We start from the raw sequence: 16,275 nt of genomic DNA, 5'->3' as shown, positions 1-16,275 counted from the left end.
TTTTTTTTTCTTTTTGAAGTAATTAAAATTGCCTCTATTTTGTGTACTTTTTATAGCTAAGCATGCGTGTAAGTTTTATTATTTTTTTCTTTTAATCTAGATGAATAACACTGCAGCTAGCCCGATGTCTGGAAGACATGCAGGGAAGACCGTTAGCTTTGCTGCTGAGTTGCAGAGTATGATGTGAGTAGCCTTTACACAGTCTTACGGTTGCCATTTTAAACTGCTCAGTATTGAAGAATGAAATCCGAACAAAACGTATAAACCTTAGCTTAATGTAATCTGTATTTAACAAAAGTAAAACAATCTCATGGCATTTAAATAGTTCCTTGTAAGGCAGGCAGACTGGATAAGGCTTCGGTGGTGCACTGTATTGAAAATTGAGTACTAGCTCTCCTTTATGTGGATAGTTAAAATGTTTTCGGAGACGTTTGCAGCTTTTCTTAATTTTCCTAATTCTGTGAGCCTGATTCAAAGTAGTTTTAAATTTTGATAATATTTGAACCATTGCATTTTAGATTGTTGTAAGGAACACAAAGCATTAAAAAAACCATATGTCTTGAATCTTTGTAAAACTGCACATTTGTTCAAGAATCCTTCCTGAAGGTGATTGCCAGCTTGCAGTGAGGAGACAACCTTCTTAACTGGATGGGAAAGCAGACAGGGAACCCTGTAAGGACTGAGTTCTTAGTGCTTCAGGAGACAGGGATCCTACAGGGAGAGGCGACAAGGCAACATCACTTCTTTCCAATGATTTATCAGGCGGTTTAAAAGACTTATTTCTGTGAACGTTGAAATGCCTTCCTCACGTGTGTATTGATAGCCCTTTTACTGGGTTAACTCTATTGTGTGGTAATGACCCTTCAAAGTACAATCTTGATAAGTTTGATCACATTCAGATGCTCAGGAGACATACTTCAAAGAAACTAGTAACATTGAAAGCATTTTAAAAACGAATTAATTAATTAACTTTAGGTCCCGATTGTAGCTGATTGTAGCTTCTCCTCCCACCCCTCTTCCCATTACAGTGTTAGAAAGGAGTCCATTCCTATAAGCAGCTTGGGAAAAAAGAAAGCATTAACATCATAGTATCCTAGACTCTGCTTTCAGCATCTCTATATTTTTAATTATTGAGGATCTTAGAGAACCTTGGTTTAATAGGTTATCTATAGATATTGAGTTCTCTGAGTTTAAAACTGAGAAATAAAAATTTAAGTAGGCTTTCATTTGAAAATTAATAAACTTAAATGTGAAATGTAATCTCTTTCTTATAAAATTTTGCTCTAAAACTAAAAACCGATAATACTTTGTGACTCCTAAGATGGGGACAAGCACTAATTTAGAAGCTGAATTTTGTGATCCTGCCTATATTTTAAATTATAAAAAACTTTAAGAGATTATATATTTATATATTTTAAGTTTTCATTATATTGTAATGGACTTTTTGTTATATTTTGTTTTATGTTATGGTACATTAATTATATTTAAAATATTAAGGACACTTTATGATATGTGATAAATACCAGTTTTCTTTTTCTGTGACACTAAATTGATTTACTTAGTGTTTTTTTAACTGTTAATTTGGATGTTTTCAGATTCTTAAAATTATAGCATAATGAACCCCATGTATTCTTTATCTAAATTTAACAATAATTACCCTTTCACAGTTTTATATAATCTTTCCTTTTAATAAAAACCAAGTATTTTAAAGCTAATCTCACAGAATTTATAAAAACAATGTATGAGTAGGTGAGCACCAGGTGGTGCGCAGCATGAGTCAGCACATTGCAACTGTTTCAGTGCCTGACCTTTCCCTGGCCTCAGTGATGCTCCTTTGTTTATAGCCTTTGCTCACTGCTGACTTTCTGATGCATAGTAGAGCTAGGTATTTGTGGCAAATACTGTGTGGACTATGAGGCTAGAAATATTTGCTATCTAGCTTTTGCAGAAGTTGGCCTCTGAGCTGCAAAACTAGCTCTGTATAAAAAGAAAATAGAAACTTTGTAGTGGCTATGCCTAAATTTGTATCCAATAGACCTAAGACCATTTAAGAAAGTTGGGAAAGAGAAAAGAAAAACTAAATTCAGCACTTTGTATTAAATACTTTTGCACACATCTTTGCTAGCGATCTACCTAGGCTGGATTCAGAATGTAAAGGTTATTGTTGGCTGTGACTCTGGAACAAGTGTGCGCTTTTCCTTCATTTCAGACCTGAGGGAGAGGCCGCTCCTAGTAGTACATTCATCATTGAGAGGCTGAGTTTCCCCTTACGAATTTCACCTCAGAAAGGGAGCTAAAGCCAAATGAGGGGATCCTTTAAGCTCGCTAATACTTCCTATTTAAAACATCAGGCTTTAGATTATATGCACACGAAGTCTGTATAGGACACGCAGTCTTCCTTGTGTGCATTTTTCAGAAGCAGAAGTGCAGACTTAATCCCCACATGCTGGGAGGATTTCACTCTGAATTCTTAGTGCTGCGATTTCCAAGCTCCATTTCCAAGTTCTACTCGTTTGTTTTGTTGGTTTTCAGTCCTGCAGCTGCCATTTTCCATATTAACTAACTAGTAGTAAGTTGTTTGCCTTTGGATTGCAGGCTTTCTAACTGGCGAACACTACTTAGTATTTTTCCAAGGGTTGGTATCACTGACAAGTATCTAGTTGTCAGTTACAATTGTTGTCCAGTTACAATTGCAAAGTTGTCCAGTTCTGTTAATTCAAGTGGTTTCCCTAACAAACAGAAGAAAGCCCTACATCCCTTAACAAAACTGAACAGCTACCAAGTTACCTAAGCTCAAGGAGGCAGAAAGATCACACAGGCAGAGAAACAGACAGTCTGCTGTAATCTGTGCCAGGGCCAAGGGCAAGTTGTACGCCAGGGCTGTGGCTGTGTGGCGGCTGATTCCTTCTCATTTTATTCTGTGTGTATGGGTATTTTGTCTACCTGTATGTCTGTGCACCATTTCTTTGCCTGATGCTGGAGGGAGCCAGAAGAGGGCGCTGGATCACTAGTAACTGGAGTCACAGACATGGTGAGCTCCCAGGAAGGTGCTGACAATCTAACCTGGGTCCTTTGAAAGAGCAGTCGTTGCTCCTGACTGCTGAGCCATCGCTCTAGCTTTTCTATTTCCTTTTTTAATGGTTCTTAGTAGTATTTAGTTACTATTGTGTTTGTGTAATGTCTGCCTCCCCCTTAGTATATTATGAACAATTTGTGTGTTCTTATATTTTATTAATCCCCAGGTTTTCCAGTATTTTTAAAAATATAAAATAAAATATTGGTACCTATTACCTTGAAGTCAAAGAAGACTACTTTTTCAGTCTAATGCCTTTTTTGGTACTAGCTTTTGCCCAAGGGAGCTGGACTGATTTACATATCTGTTTCATTCTGAGAACAGCCTCCCCACAACTGCCCAAATCTACAACAGTAGAGACATGACATGATGGTGTGTTGTTTAACAGCTTGGCCACTGACTTTCAATATATTTTGGTCACTTACGTTTTGTGTGTATGTGTGTGTGTGTGTGTGTGTGTGTGCGCGCGCGCACGCATGTGCATTTAAATGTTCTTATTCTTAGCGTAGGTTTTATCATCTACTTGTTTTCCTGGAGTTTATTAGGGACTTCTAATATTTCAAAAGTTTCCTGTCTTGTGGATCCCATTTGGCATTTCCTTTTACCTAGCATTCAGTTTCTTTAAGGATTGTTAGTGATTTAAAAGTGTATTCGTTTTCTTTTTATAAAAATGTAGCGAAGTCAGCTTTACAGTCTTGCTTATACTTTGACCTGAAGTCCTCTCAATCTTTATGCACAATCCCTGTGCACTTTCCTGGACTCAGGGTTTGATTTCCCCAGTTTAATACTTAGTCCATTTTGTTGTTGTTTTATGTTGTCAGGGCGGGCTCTGAGTGAAAGCAAGTTTGCTTTAAGTCTATTTGCTAGTGTTCTACCACCACAAATTCTATAAGCCTTCCTTCCCTCACAGCTGAGATTCTGCCTTTATCAGATGGTAACGTGGCTCCTTGGCCTCTGTGCTGGTCCTCTGAGTGCTCTTTTTCTCTGCCAGCTCTGCATTATTGTAGTTATTGTAGCTTCTTAATGTGTTTTAATATTCTGTGTTATAGTTCAAGTCTGTCCACAGAAGTTTTCTTTTTAAAATATTTTTGGCCCCTTCTTGTTTTTATGCTTCCAGATGAATTTTTAGGAATCATTTCAACAAGCTCCAAAACAAATTCTAAGTGCAAATTTTAAGGGCTTTCATTTTTCATTTCTTTTTATGCTCTTTTGCTATATTCTCAGATTTCAGACATGGGTCTTTGCAATCCATTTTACTTTTAAAGTTGATTAATGAAGTAATTTTACATTTAGAAAGTTTATTTGAAACAACTCCTGATAGAAACAGTAAAAACAACCAGACTAATGAGTGGGCTGCTTAACTAGTATATGATTAGAGACCAAAAAACTTCTCAGTTTTCTTTAATATTTGTTTTTCTTGCTTGAGTGTAGAATTGTGCTGTGACTGCAGTATGCAAAAATCTAGCCAATTTATCACCTTAATTTTAAATCATGGTAGCGATTTTATTTTTGAATGGCAGAAATGGTGAGTTTTAAGTGGCCAGTTTAAATTTTAAAAGTAGATCTATAATGTTGCATTTTGACTAATAGAGTAGTATATGTCAGTGTCCATTCAGTGGAATTCAGAGACAGTATAGTTAATATATCCAGGTTTAAACAGAAGAAGAGTGGTAGAATGGGGCTTCTTATGGGCAGTCCAGTGGAGGTCTCTCCTGTAGGTCAGCAGCATGCAGGAGAGTTGAGTTCTCACAGCTGGAACACCAGGTCTCCTTCACTACCGTTTAGTGGTTTTCCTCTGCCGACACTCTAGGGTGCTACCGAGGGGTCACGGGGAGGTCTGCTCTACATACATTGTATAGTTTTCTCCGTTTTTAAAGACATGTCTATTTGCATAGTTTGTCTTCACCCTTTTAGTTGCTGAGTTATTGTTCTCATTCAAGACCTCACCGTCTTACTCCCTGGCAGGTGTAGGCCAGGCTGCTGGCAATGATGGGAGGTAGGAAGCTTGACGGGAGCTGTGAAGGGCTGTCATGTTAGCAAAGGAAGTGGGCAGAGAGAGCTGACGGGCATATGTTCATTGCAGCATAAGCTGCCTGCCACTCAGCGAAGGCAGGTGCCCGTCTCTCCTTTCCTATAGCTGCATTCTGCTGGGCATAGGACTGGGCAGTGAGGGCAACTGGGTTGGTGTGGGAATCTGAAGGGCAAATGTCATAGGAAGTTATGAATTTGACATGTTGGAGGGTCCAGCCTGGGGATGAGGTCTAACACAATTGTGTTGGTCAAATTGGACATAAAGTGTGAGAAGGATTGGAGATTTCAGCACTCTGTACATTTACATAGAACATGAGTAGTGCTCAGAGCTTAGAGGGTCATCGGCCTGAGCTGTTCTCCTCATGTCTGCTCTGACTTCCTGTGCTGTCCCATCTGTGCGTTTGACTCTGGGCACTATTCTTATGAAAGACATGGTGATATTCCCACAAAGGCCTCATTGTCGTTTCTGACAGTGTTGTATATTGTCTTCATCCTTTCCCTGTTTCTAGGGCTTCTCCTAGGGTCTGGTAAATGTGAAGTTGTAGTGTACTGACATTGTGGTTGGGAGTACAGCTTCCAGGGAGAGGCAACAGTTGAAATCTTAAAAGTTTCCAAGTAGAAGAAGAAGGAAACAGGAGCCCGGATAGTCCTTAGACCACCATTTCACATTAGAAACTCAAATGATGCTTTATTTCAGGTGTGACTCTCCTTCTGTCCTCTTACTATGTTGCTTTTGGGTTTTTACTTATATGCATGAAAGTATTTTTAAGTGTGGCTCTCTGCATTTAGAGTTCAGGTTCACCTAAGTCTTCTTCACTGCTTCCTTGAATTTCTGTATTTACAGACACCTTGAGGGTGGTGGGAGGAAGAGGTGGTGAAGTAAAGTCTGGCAAATAGGGCAGAATCCAACTGTTTTCTGCAGTGTTATTAGATGCAGGAACAATATTCATCTCTAAAGCAGATAAGTCAGATATTGCATACGAATCATTTGCAGAGAAGGTACCTCCTCAGTAGAGCTCTGTAAGTGACAGTGTTAAACTGGACTTTGTGGGATTATAGGAATAGAACTGAATTTCAGCACTTTCCTTCTTTAGCACCCTGATCTGGTGTTCAGAGACAAAGGGGACTGCTTTCAATAGTGTCAGTTATTTTGACTGAATGAAAACCTTAGAAACTGGTTAGGTCTGTCTTTATTTATTGATTTATGAAGACGTAGAAAATGACTGATTCGTCCCAGACTTAGTCAGTTCAGGACTTAATGCCTGGTCATTTGACTACCAACTTTCCACTCCTTTCAGCCGTCTCTGCTATCATTTGACCAATTCTTGTTTTTTCTTATTTTTTAACTTGTCAGCACTTACTTGGTCTTTCATTCTGCTTTTCTATTGAGACGGCACTACAATCCTGGACTCATGTTAATGATGAATGATGTATACAATTGGAAGCATTTTTATTAATCCCGGGCATAATAATTTTATTTGCTTTAAGTCCTGTTATCAGCTATTATAGATCAGTCTGAAAACTTCATTCAGCATTACTGGGATGTCTTAAGTTTTATGCAGTTGGAACCTGAAATGGAGTTGATAAAAGCACCTTCACCCTGCAAGCTCTAAGGCCCTCTTGCTCCATCAGTTGTCTTTAGCAGACACATTGGCATACTTTGCGGTTCCCAGCAGCCAGCCATTTTTCTCATTAGTGATTCTTTACTTTGGAGTTAGTTCCCCAGCTTCTCCCCTCCATTTAAAATGGTAACATTTAGTCCACCGTAGTGCCTCTAGGTGTCCAGCTTTGTTTGCTATTGCTCTGTGAAGTAAGTTGCTTTCCTGTGATGAGACTGGAATTCAGTGGTGTACACTGGAATCATCTAATGCAGGCCATTTACTATTTTGGGTAATATCCTTATATTGTAACGATTGGATCTTAGACCACATTTGTTCTAGAATATTCTTGTATACTAATTACTAATGCTTTTTGTTTATTCATTCAAAAAATTGTCCACCATGGGATGGCTCTGTATATCCAGCAGTGAGTACAGCATAGAGGACCTCAATTCGATGCTGTACTTCACATTCCAATTCTCTTAGAATAGTTCATGTCTCATTTTTTAGACCTGCTACTGCTTTTGTGGGACCATGTTCTTGAGAGTTTACAGTATTGTACATTAAAGTCTTTGACCTAATTATATACACTTTTGTGTTATGGCTGTGGCATTACTTTTGATTGCAGTTTTGGCTCAAGAGTTATTTTTCCTATGACATGTGAAACCTTTGAAAATGGAGTGTATCTGAGTCACCTTCTAGTTTTACTTAAAATTAGTTTAAAACAAGGATCTTTGTTTCAGAGGCAAATCAGAAGAAATTCATTTCCAATAGGAGAGAATACTAGCAACATGAATTGATTATGACCTAAAAATTTTGTTTTCTTATTTACATCACTGATAGATAGCCCTTTGTCTAATTTTAGATTGTTTTACACTGAAATGCTAGGACTTTAATATTTAAATAAAGATTGGCAATCAAATTAATGAAGCCTAATAAATAGAAGAGGTATGGCTTAAAAAATTATCCAATGTACTTTTTCAAAACTTTGACTATGCTAATATGCTGGCTTAAATAACAATAACCCTCACTGGCTCCTTTTTATGATTGCTTAGTCATCAGGGAGTGAAACTCTGCTGAGTAGGTGTAGCCAATGCAGAGCCCAGTCTGCCTCTGTCCTTCTGATCAGGATGTAACCCTTAGCTACTGGTCTAGCACTATGCTCCCTGGTGTGATGATAATGGACCAAGGGCCAGTCCTCAGTTCAATGCTTGCTTTCATAAGAGTTGCTTTAGGGGACTGGAGAGATGGCTCAGTGGTTAAGAGCACTGACTGCTCTTCCACAGGGCCTGATTTCAATTCTCAGCAACCACATAGTGGCTCACAACCATCTGTAATGGGATCTGATGCCCTCTTCTGGTGTGTCTGAAGCACAGCTACAATGTACTCATATATAATAAGTAAATAAATCTTTAAAAAAATGTGTAATCACCAGTCTTAAAAAAAAAAGAGTTGCTTTAGTAGTGGTATTGCCTCACAGCAATAGAACAGTGACTAAGACTTAGATAATTAGATGTACAGTCTTAATAACTCTCCGTCTGCTTTTGGGACCTCCTTTAAAATTATTTTTATCTTTAAGCAGTGCCATTTTGTTGTGTATTGTTTTAGCTTTCATGGAGTAGTGAGATTTCATGTTTTTTTTATGAAGTTAATGAAGATTCTAGTTTAGTCCTCATTATGAGTTAAGCTTGGTGAATCCTATTTTAACCTCACTTTGATGATTTGTTCAGGAAATTTGCCACCCTTCTCCATGTAAGGCAGTCACATATGATTATGTTTTTTATTATCTTTTCCTGCCATGTGCATTCTCCTTTGCTGTTAGTATTTTAATATATATGGAAAGTATAGCCTGTTGCATTTATTCTTATTAACTCAGTTAAAATATTAAAGGTTTTACTTTAAGGTCAAGGTGTTCTGAAAGCTGTGATGTAGTATCATCTGATTGGCGTTTTAGTTTCAGGTGACTGTGGCTATTGAAGTGCACTGTTTTACATATGCAAATGTGGTTTTCAAACCCTGAAAAAAGAAATGTAGGGCATCTATCTTTATCTCTATATTGGATGTCACCCTGCCCCAAATGACATACAGTCATTCCTCTTGGATTCATTTCCTATCATTGTGTTGTATGTTGAGGTATTTCTTTGTGTACATCTATTACCCAAAGATCGTAAATAAAGTTGTAAAGCTTCACATTTGAAATGTGAGAAAACATGGAGATATATCTTTATAAGAAAATGAATCAATGAAATAGACTTTATTTAAAAACAGTTGTTTACTGTAGGTTCATTTATCTCTATTACTCCTAAACTACTGAGTTTGCCTAAATCACATGATTTGTCTAATGTAGTGATTACATCTTTAATATTAGCTTCTTTGGTCATAAACTCAGATTTTGTGAGTTTTATTGAAAACATGGTAATTTTTTAAATTACAAATGTTCCTACCACTCTTCTTTGTTTACAATCATAATAATGGTCTTTAAAAGTATTTTTCTTAAGAAATTTCTTTAGCAGGTCTTGTTCTATAACTTACCACATTTGTTGTTAAGTCTTTTTTCTTTCTATTTAAGCAATTGTTCTTTGCCTAGCCGCCCACACAATGTATGTGTTGAGTTCCTGTGTTCTTCAGGCATGAGGCTAGGTGATATGTAAGAACAGGGCATGGGGATTCTTGCGTGTTTGTGTTGCTGATGCAGTATGTATGTGTTTATGTGTCTTGTGATCCTTGATGATTGCATGAGGCAATTTTTGCCTTTTCTACCTTATAGATGTGTACTTAGGTACAGAGACATTACAGATTTATGCAGAAAACATTGGTTTTAAGTCACTGGGGTAGAACTTTACCTCACAATCTCTAATAACATATTTCTGTCTTTGTGGAGTGTGAGGCAGAGTGTGAAGGTGTCTGTGTGGCTGCTTCGAGGGTGAAGTTCTTATCACATTATCCAATCTGCACAGCAGTAGGCTACTTTAAAGAGCCTTCTCAGAACACAGTAGGAGACAAATGGTTTCTGCAGCTTAGGTTCTCCTGGACTCACCAGCTAGTAATTAAATACACTTAGACACTGTGTAAGGAGGGTCCTACCCACAGGAAGACACTGAGACAGAATGGCCAGCAATTAAGATCATAAGCATGTAAAGAGAGCTTACTGATGTTCTCCTGTGGTAATATAGAGGTGGCTAAGAGGGTTTTCTGCTGGGAGGAAGAATCCCATGAAACTAACGCTGTCTGATCTCCTTCTTTAGATATGCACTATTTAAACCTTCAGAAATGTAGGGGAGGGTGACAGGTCAGGAACATCACAAGTAAAAGAGGACACATGACAAAGTCCTGGACTAGGAGTGAGGTACAGGTAGCTTACTAGAGAAGGAAATTTGTTTGTAGAAAATACTGATAAGACTGGTGATTGATATTGGAATGTGGCAAATTGAACGGATGACTAGGGGATTTAACCCTTTGTCTAGGCATAGGAAACCTTTCTAAGGTGTTTGCCAAGTGTCAACTAAGTAGCTCCATAGGAATTGGATTGGCTGGGGGACAGACAGTGGCACCAGGAATGATGCAGAGCAACAAATTGCAGATACTGTACAGGTTAGCTTGTTAGATCTTGGGGACTGATGGGAGTAGTGAACCAGTGTTGCAGGATATTTGATTACACTGTGAACCCTGAGATCATGCTATTTATTGAAAAAAAGCTGTTTCTAGTTGTGGAGTGGCTCAGCCTTAGCACACACCTTTAATCCCTCTGGCCAGAATTCAGACAGGCCCTTTGTATGCATCTTTGACCCAAACAACAAAGGTAATGTTAGTTTGTAGTAGGAAGCACCCTTGAAAGTAATGACTGATTGAGAGGCAGACAGAGTGAGAGAAAGGTTTGACAGAATCGGAAATGCCCAACTCTCCTGTGGTAAAGGAAGACAAAACCAGCAAGAGAATGAAGGAGCCAGAGGACTAGAACAGATTACTAGTTCGAGGTCAAGCAGAGCAATTCAGGAGAAGCCAGCATGAATCACTTAGTATGGAAAGGAGTTTTGAGCCAGAACTGAGTTGACCAGTTAGCAAGAGTTGAGAAAGCAAAAGAAAAGGTGAGCTTATTCAGCAGTAAATCTCAGGCTGAAAACATTCTAGGCCTAGATTAGATTGCACAGAGGCTGGAAGCTTTCAGGACTAGGCTTAGGTTAGCAGATGGAGGCAGTAAGCCTCTGCAATGACAATTAATTCAGGAAAATAAAAGGTGCTTTTATGAACTAGTTAAAAGAGAAAGTCTGAGGTCTTTTCTTAGAGCAGTCATCTCAGCCTTCCTAATGCTGTGACCCTTAATACAGTTCTTCATGTTTGGTGAGTCCCAACCGAAAATTATTTTTGCTGCTACTTTATAGCTGTAATTTTGCTATTGTTATGAACCTTAAATATCAGTGTTTTCTGGTGGTGCCTGTGAAAGGGTTATTTGCTCCCCAAAGGGTTTGCAACCCACAGGTTGAGAACCACTAATCTAGAGCAATTGGAGGCTAATTGTATTAGATTGAGCAATGAACTTTATCGTTTGTATCTTAATTCCAAAAAAGATTTGAGGTAGCTCTCAGGGTTGTTTATAGCAGGATCACAACACAGCAGGATAAGGCAGGGGAAGGAAATCAAAGTGAAGCCCTAAAGTAGTAGAGACATACCATTAATGGAGGTGTAAGAGCACAGAAAGGCACAGAAAGTCCTTCACCAATGCTAAAATGGACAGAAGTTTTATTCTTCCCACCAACAGTAGCAGGAAAAGTACATCACTGTGTCCTGTCTCAGCACAATTGAGTTAGTCATGAACTGTGTCTTAGGTTTTAGAGGTGAGGCGGGAGAACATCTCTTCCATGGAAGCCTATGGGACACTATTCTGTAGTCAGCACCCAGTGACATTAACTATGTCCATAGTAGATATAAAATACCGAGGTGCTGGTGGCAAGTCTGATTTTAACATTGGTGCTTTCAAATTGTTCTCAGTGGAGCTATAGGAATTTCATCACCAGCCTGGAGAAGGCCTTCCCTTCATTCTCTCTGCAGCGAGAGCTGCTCCCCCAGTGTCTGAGATACTATGTGCATCTTAAAATTTGCTGTTGAATAGAATCATCGCTTGGAAATGTTTGAAACTACTAATTCACAAAGTGGAGTTCAGAAAAAGGGTTTTAGATTTATATAAATATATTTTTATAATTGATTATTTCTAATTTTATGAGTAATGTCTAAAATGAATGATGTTAAATCAATATTAAACCATTATATGATATTTTGGACATGTATAATGTTTGCTTATTTTTTTGTGATAAGAATACATGGTAAAATGTCCCACACTGCTCTTGATATGGATACAGTAACACTCAAATGATTTTTAATGAGTATAATTTCATAAAGTTGAGCCTCTAAAACTGTTGGTCTCTGACTGATTTTACAGTTTTGTGCTTTGGTAAAGAGTTTGACCCTCCACAGCTTGCTCTGTCTTTTAAAGACACCAGGTGTGCTCTTTTCTTGTCTTGTCAATGCACATTTGGATTTCCTTGTAGTACTTGATTATTTTTACATTTAATACTCGTTGAAAATATCCGACATTTTTGACAGTTTGTGTCACATTTTTACCTCAAAATGTTTATGATGCAGCATAGGTAAATGGGTAGTTTCTCTGTTTCATGTTCTCAAAACCATCTTAATATATAATTTTTTTTTGTCAGACTTCAGTTTGTTGGGTTCTGATTCAGTTAGGCTTCATGGAGAGATATGTAAGCCTGTAAGGAGAAGCTTGAGGAGAGGATAGGGCATGTAGGAGCTGAGCTATCCAGTTACAGCCTCATGCAGAGGGTTTTAATGCTTCCAGTTCACTGTCTCCCCTGTTGGCTCTCCACTGGACTTATGCCATTGCTTATTTCTGAAGCGGTCTTCCTTTTCTCTTTTCAGGCATTCTTTTTTTTTTTTTTTTTTTTTTTTTTTTTGACTCACCTTACAGAGTCAGTATTTTCTTTTTTTCTCTCCTTGAGTCTTCCTAGACAAAAACCAAGTACTGGTTTATACAGTTTTTGTGACCCTTAAGGATTAACTTGCTTTTTGATTCTCTTTTTGATACTCCTAATATTCCAATTTAACAATTAATTATTAATATATTAATTTAACAATTAATATTGTTAAATGTAGGGTAAGCATTCCCTTCCTTGTAGTCTTTTACAATGCCTTGGTCACACGTAATAAAACTACTAACCATCTGATTGCTTACACCAGATGCCATTCAAAGGGAAGGCTCCAGATTTGTGTTCTCTGTTGAAAATTTAGGATCTAGGGCAGAACTCACAGAACATAGATGGGGGAAAAGTTCATATACGTGTGAATGAGCAGCAGAGAACATATTTGGAATTGAGAACAGATCTGCATTAAAGGTGTAAGCATAGGCAAGGCAAGTGCAGGCTGACTAGATGAGTTTCTGGAACTCTGGGGAAAGCAGCTGGAGCAGTTAGTGGTCAGCCCTTCTACTTCCTGCTGACCATAGCAGCAGCTCTGTATTCACATCACCCTGCATGCCAATAAGCAGAACTTGAATTCCTCTTAGGCTTGACAGTATCCTATCTACAGAAACATTTTTTCTTCAATCAGTAACTATGCAAGAGAAGGGGGTTCCCAGTAAGAAAGTGCTATAAAACATCATTAGAGAGAGGACTAGATGCAAAAGTCTACCCACCAGCTTGGGACCTCTGCTGGCTAGAGTTTGGAGTGAGGATTAGAGAGTGGTTTGTGAGAGTCTCAAACATGCTAGGAACAGCATGATTTTACTCAGCTGCAGCAAACAGTCTGGATCATAACCACATGCTACTGCTTTAGGAATACTGTGCAGATGCGGTGCTAGGAACTTAGGGGCAATGTGAGGAGAGGGGAGGGAAGGGGGAAGGTTGTATGTATATGTCCATCTGCACACAGTGGAAAGACATGCATGTACAAGAATATCATGATTATAATCACAATTGAAATATAAAAGCAAAAAACCCTTCAAGGTGTCTTGAAAACTTATCTGATGAGAAATTGTTGATAGCTTGGAGCACAAGCTGATATCATTATGTGGTTTCATAAATTGCAGGATGTGTCGAGTAACAGTGAGACAGCATTTTTCAGGAGATTGTTGCTGTTCAAGTGCTAGGTCATTGTGGGTAAACTTCAGGGGTAAGGGGACATATGTTTCTCTCCACATGGGAAAAGTTATGTTTTGAAGTAGAATTAGGTCCACTTTTTCCCTCTGGACTCTTGAGTCCCTCAGAATGAAGGATTAGTAGAAAGCTATTGTATGCTCTACTCAGTTTGAGAAGTGGGCAGCTGGACCCTCGATTTATTTAGTGTTTTCTGGAGTAGGCCTAACACCGAGGCTTTTCTGCTTCTCCTACTCAGGTGCAGGCCCTCCTTTAAAAGAGGGTCTTGTAGTCTACACTTAACAAGTTTTCCATGCTTGCTGGTGCTGGTGCTGGTGCTGATGCTGGTGCTGATGCTGTGTGCTCACAGTGGGGAAACTGAGCAGTCAAGTGTGCTGCTGTGAATTGAAGGATTAGAAAGCTGATTGTACTTAGTAACTCTACAAGTTTTGTCAGATAAGATGTAAGCACTTTACTTTTTATTTAGTCGTCATGGGAAACTGTGGGGGATAGGGGCTGCTTATAGATGAGAAAATTCAGATAGTTTGTTCTTGATTTAGGTTATATTAATATAACGAGAGTCAGACATTAAATTAAGACCTTGCTGGTCTGTCAGGTTTCTATCAGGGCCTTTATTTATTTTTTTATTCTGAGAATATGATTTATTTTGGGGAATGTTGCTCTAGTTCTTACAACTTGAACATGGGAAAATGAAGGTTTTATACTGATTCAGGAAAACGAACTTGTCAAATAATAGAGCCCACTGCTAACTGAATTGTAATACTGTAGTATATGTTCCTGTCTTTAGGTGTAAGCATAGCTCTTGTTACTATGTTGGGATTCCTCAAGTATGCATACAAACATACTATATAATTTAAAGAGCTGAGATTGTGGCTCATATAATTTAGCATTATGTTTTTTCATAAACATAGCTTTAGCAATGATAGAACCCTCTCCACCTCTTGCTGTCTCACAATCATTAGCACACTCAGGACTTTTGTCTGAATTGCAGTCCCACTTCCCCTCTCCCAGTTCCTCTGTTGCCGACTTGTTCTGCTAATTTATTTGGGATATTTTCAATTTATTGGGTTTTTTTTTTTTTTTTTTTTGGATGCTGCGATCAAGTCCAGGGCCTTATCCATGCTAGGCAAACACCCTATATGCATATATGCTATAGCACTGAGCTATATGCATCTTTAGTGCCTAGTCCTATCATCCATATATATATAATATTATTGAGTGCCGAGACATTTGTCATTTTAAGTTTATTCTCTGTTTCTTTGAGTGTTTTGGCTACACACAGAATTTTTTGGCTCTGCCATTTTTGTGGCTTCCGATAATGTAAGTGGGAATACTGTGGGGTTTAAATTAAAGGCAGTGAATTGCCTCACCCAGACCAATCTCCTCTCTTTCCCATGGCATCTTTTTCTAACTTCTCGCATGCACTGATAGGCAGGCAGCGGAATCAGAACTGCAGTACTACTACAACTACAGAACTTTATTATTTCCAGGTTAGTTTTGTGTTTATACTGTCGTTTGCCCATATCATTGGTGTCCAGTGCCTTGAGTTGTACACTTTAGGGAAGGCATCATGACAAACCCATGACTAACATTTTTTTCTGGATGTTTCTAATTAAAACTAATGTGTAAAATTTTCTGCTTTTCTAAAGTGTACATTTGTTTTACATTTGTATATGTACTTATGTTAGAAGGTGAATCTTCTTTATTTAGGCTTTTTAAGTTGTCAGCTTGGTCACTGTTTCATGGAAGTAAAGGGTGGGTACAGGCATGCTCTTGGGCTTTGGAGAGCCCCAGATAGCTTTTACAGTCAGTTCTCGTGTCTCTAGAAATGTGCACCAGTTAACCCCCGTGGCCATCTTGGCAGGGTGTTCCCCACTTCCCCTGTTGGAAGACCAGGTGTTTGGCCATTATCGTTTTTAGGTTGTAAATAAAGAGAGCTGTAAATTCTTGGTGATATAAAAGTTGAACTTTTGATTCCTAAATGATATTACTAATCACATGAAGGGTGGTATGGACCTTGCCTAAGACTACTGATTATAGTGATTAAGAATTATCAAATTTCTTGAAACTCATTTTCTGATCAAACCTAGACAACCTTTTTCCTTGATAGCCTTTTTCCTTTTCTTAATTGCTTCGATTCCATGATGATTTTTATGTAAAGTGATGGACTAGAATGGATGGAGACACAGAGATTACCTGTTTAATATTTTGTCAAAGTATAGAGGGTCATGCTTCTGAGAGCCAGTACAGAAGAAATGAAGGATCAGGAAGTGACTTCATTAAGGCCAGTGTAATATTGTAAAGCAACTGTCCAGAGTATAAAGGCCTGGGCTAGCTTGTCTGCTATTCAATTGTGGGGCCCTGGTCAAGCTTCAGGACTTCATTCTTTTTCCTCATCTGAGTAATTAGG

General features: G+C 38.4%; 2 protein-coding genes across 5 annotated transcripts in view; one reads left to right on the top strand and one right to left on the bottom strand.

Annotated features, from left to right (window-relative positions):
- The window catches only part of SUPT3H (SPT3 homolog, SAGA and STAGA complex component), a 322,329-nt gene that overhangs the window by 11,470 nt on the left and 294,584 nt on the right, over positions 1–16,275 (top strand). For all 3 annotated transcript variants that reach the window (XM_080917256.1, XM_080917254.1, XM_080917255.1), the window contains one exon: positions 101–183. In XM_080917256.1, coding sequence (XP_080773382.1) covers positions 101–183 — 83 coding nt within the window. The remainder of the gene's footprint in view (positions 1–100; positions 184–16,275) is intronic.
- RUNX2 (RUNX family transcription factor 2) overlaps positions 1–16,275 on the bottom strand; it is a gene marked incomplete at both ends in the record, with an annotated part of 201,627 nt that overhangs the window by 174,439 nt on the left and 10,913 nt on the right. The gene's annotated exons all lie outside the window — the stretch shown is intronic.

This window comes from Micromys minutus (genome assembly GCF_963924665.1).
Source record: "Micromys minutus genome assembly, chromosome: 5".
Taxonomy (NCBI): Eukaryota; Metazoa; Chordata; class Mammalia; order Rodentia; family Muridae; genus Micromys; species Micromys minutus.
This window is presented reverse-complemented; position numbering and strand designations above follow the sequence as displayed.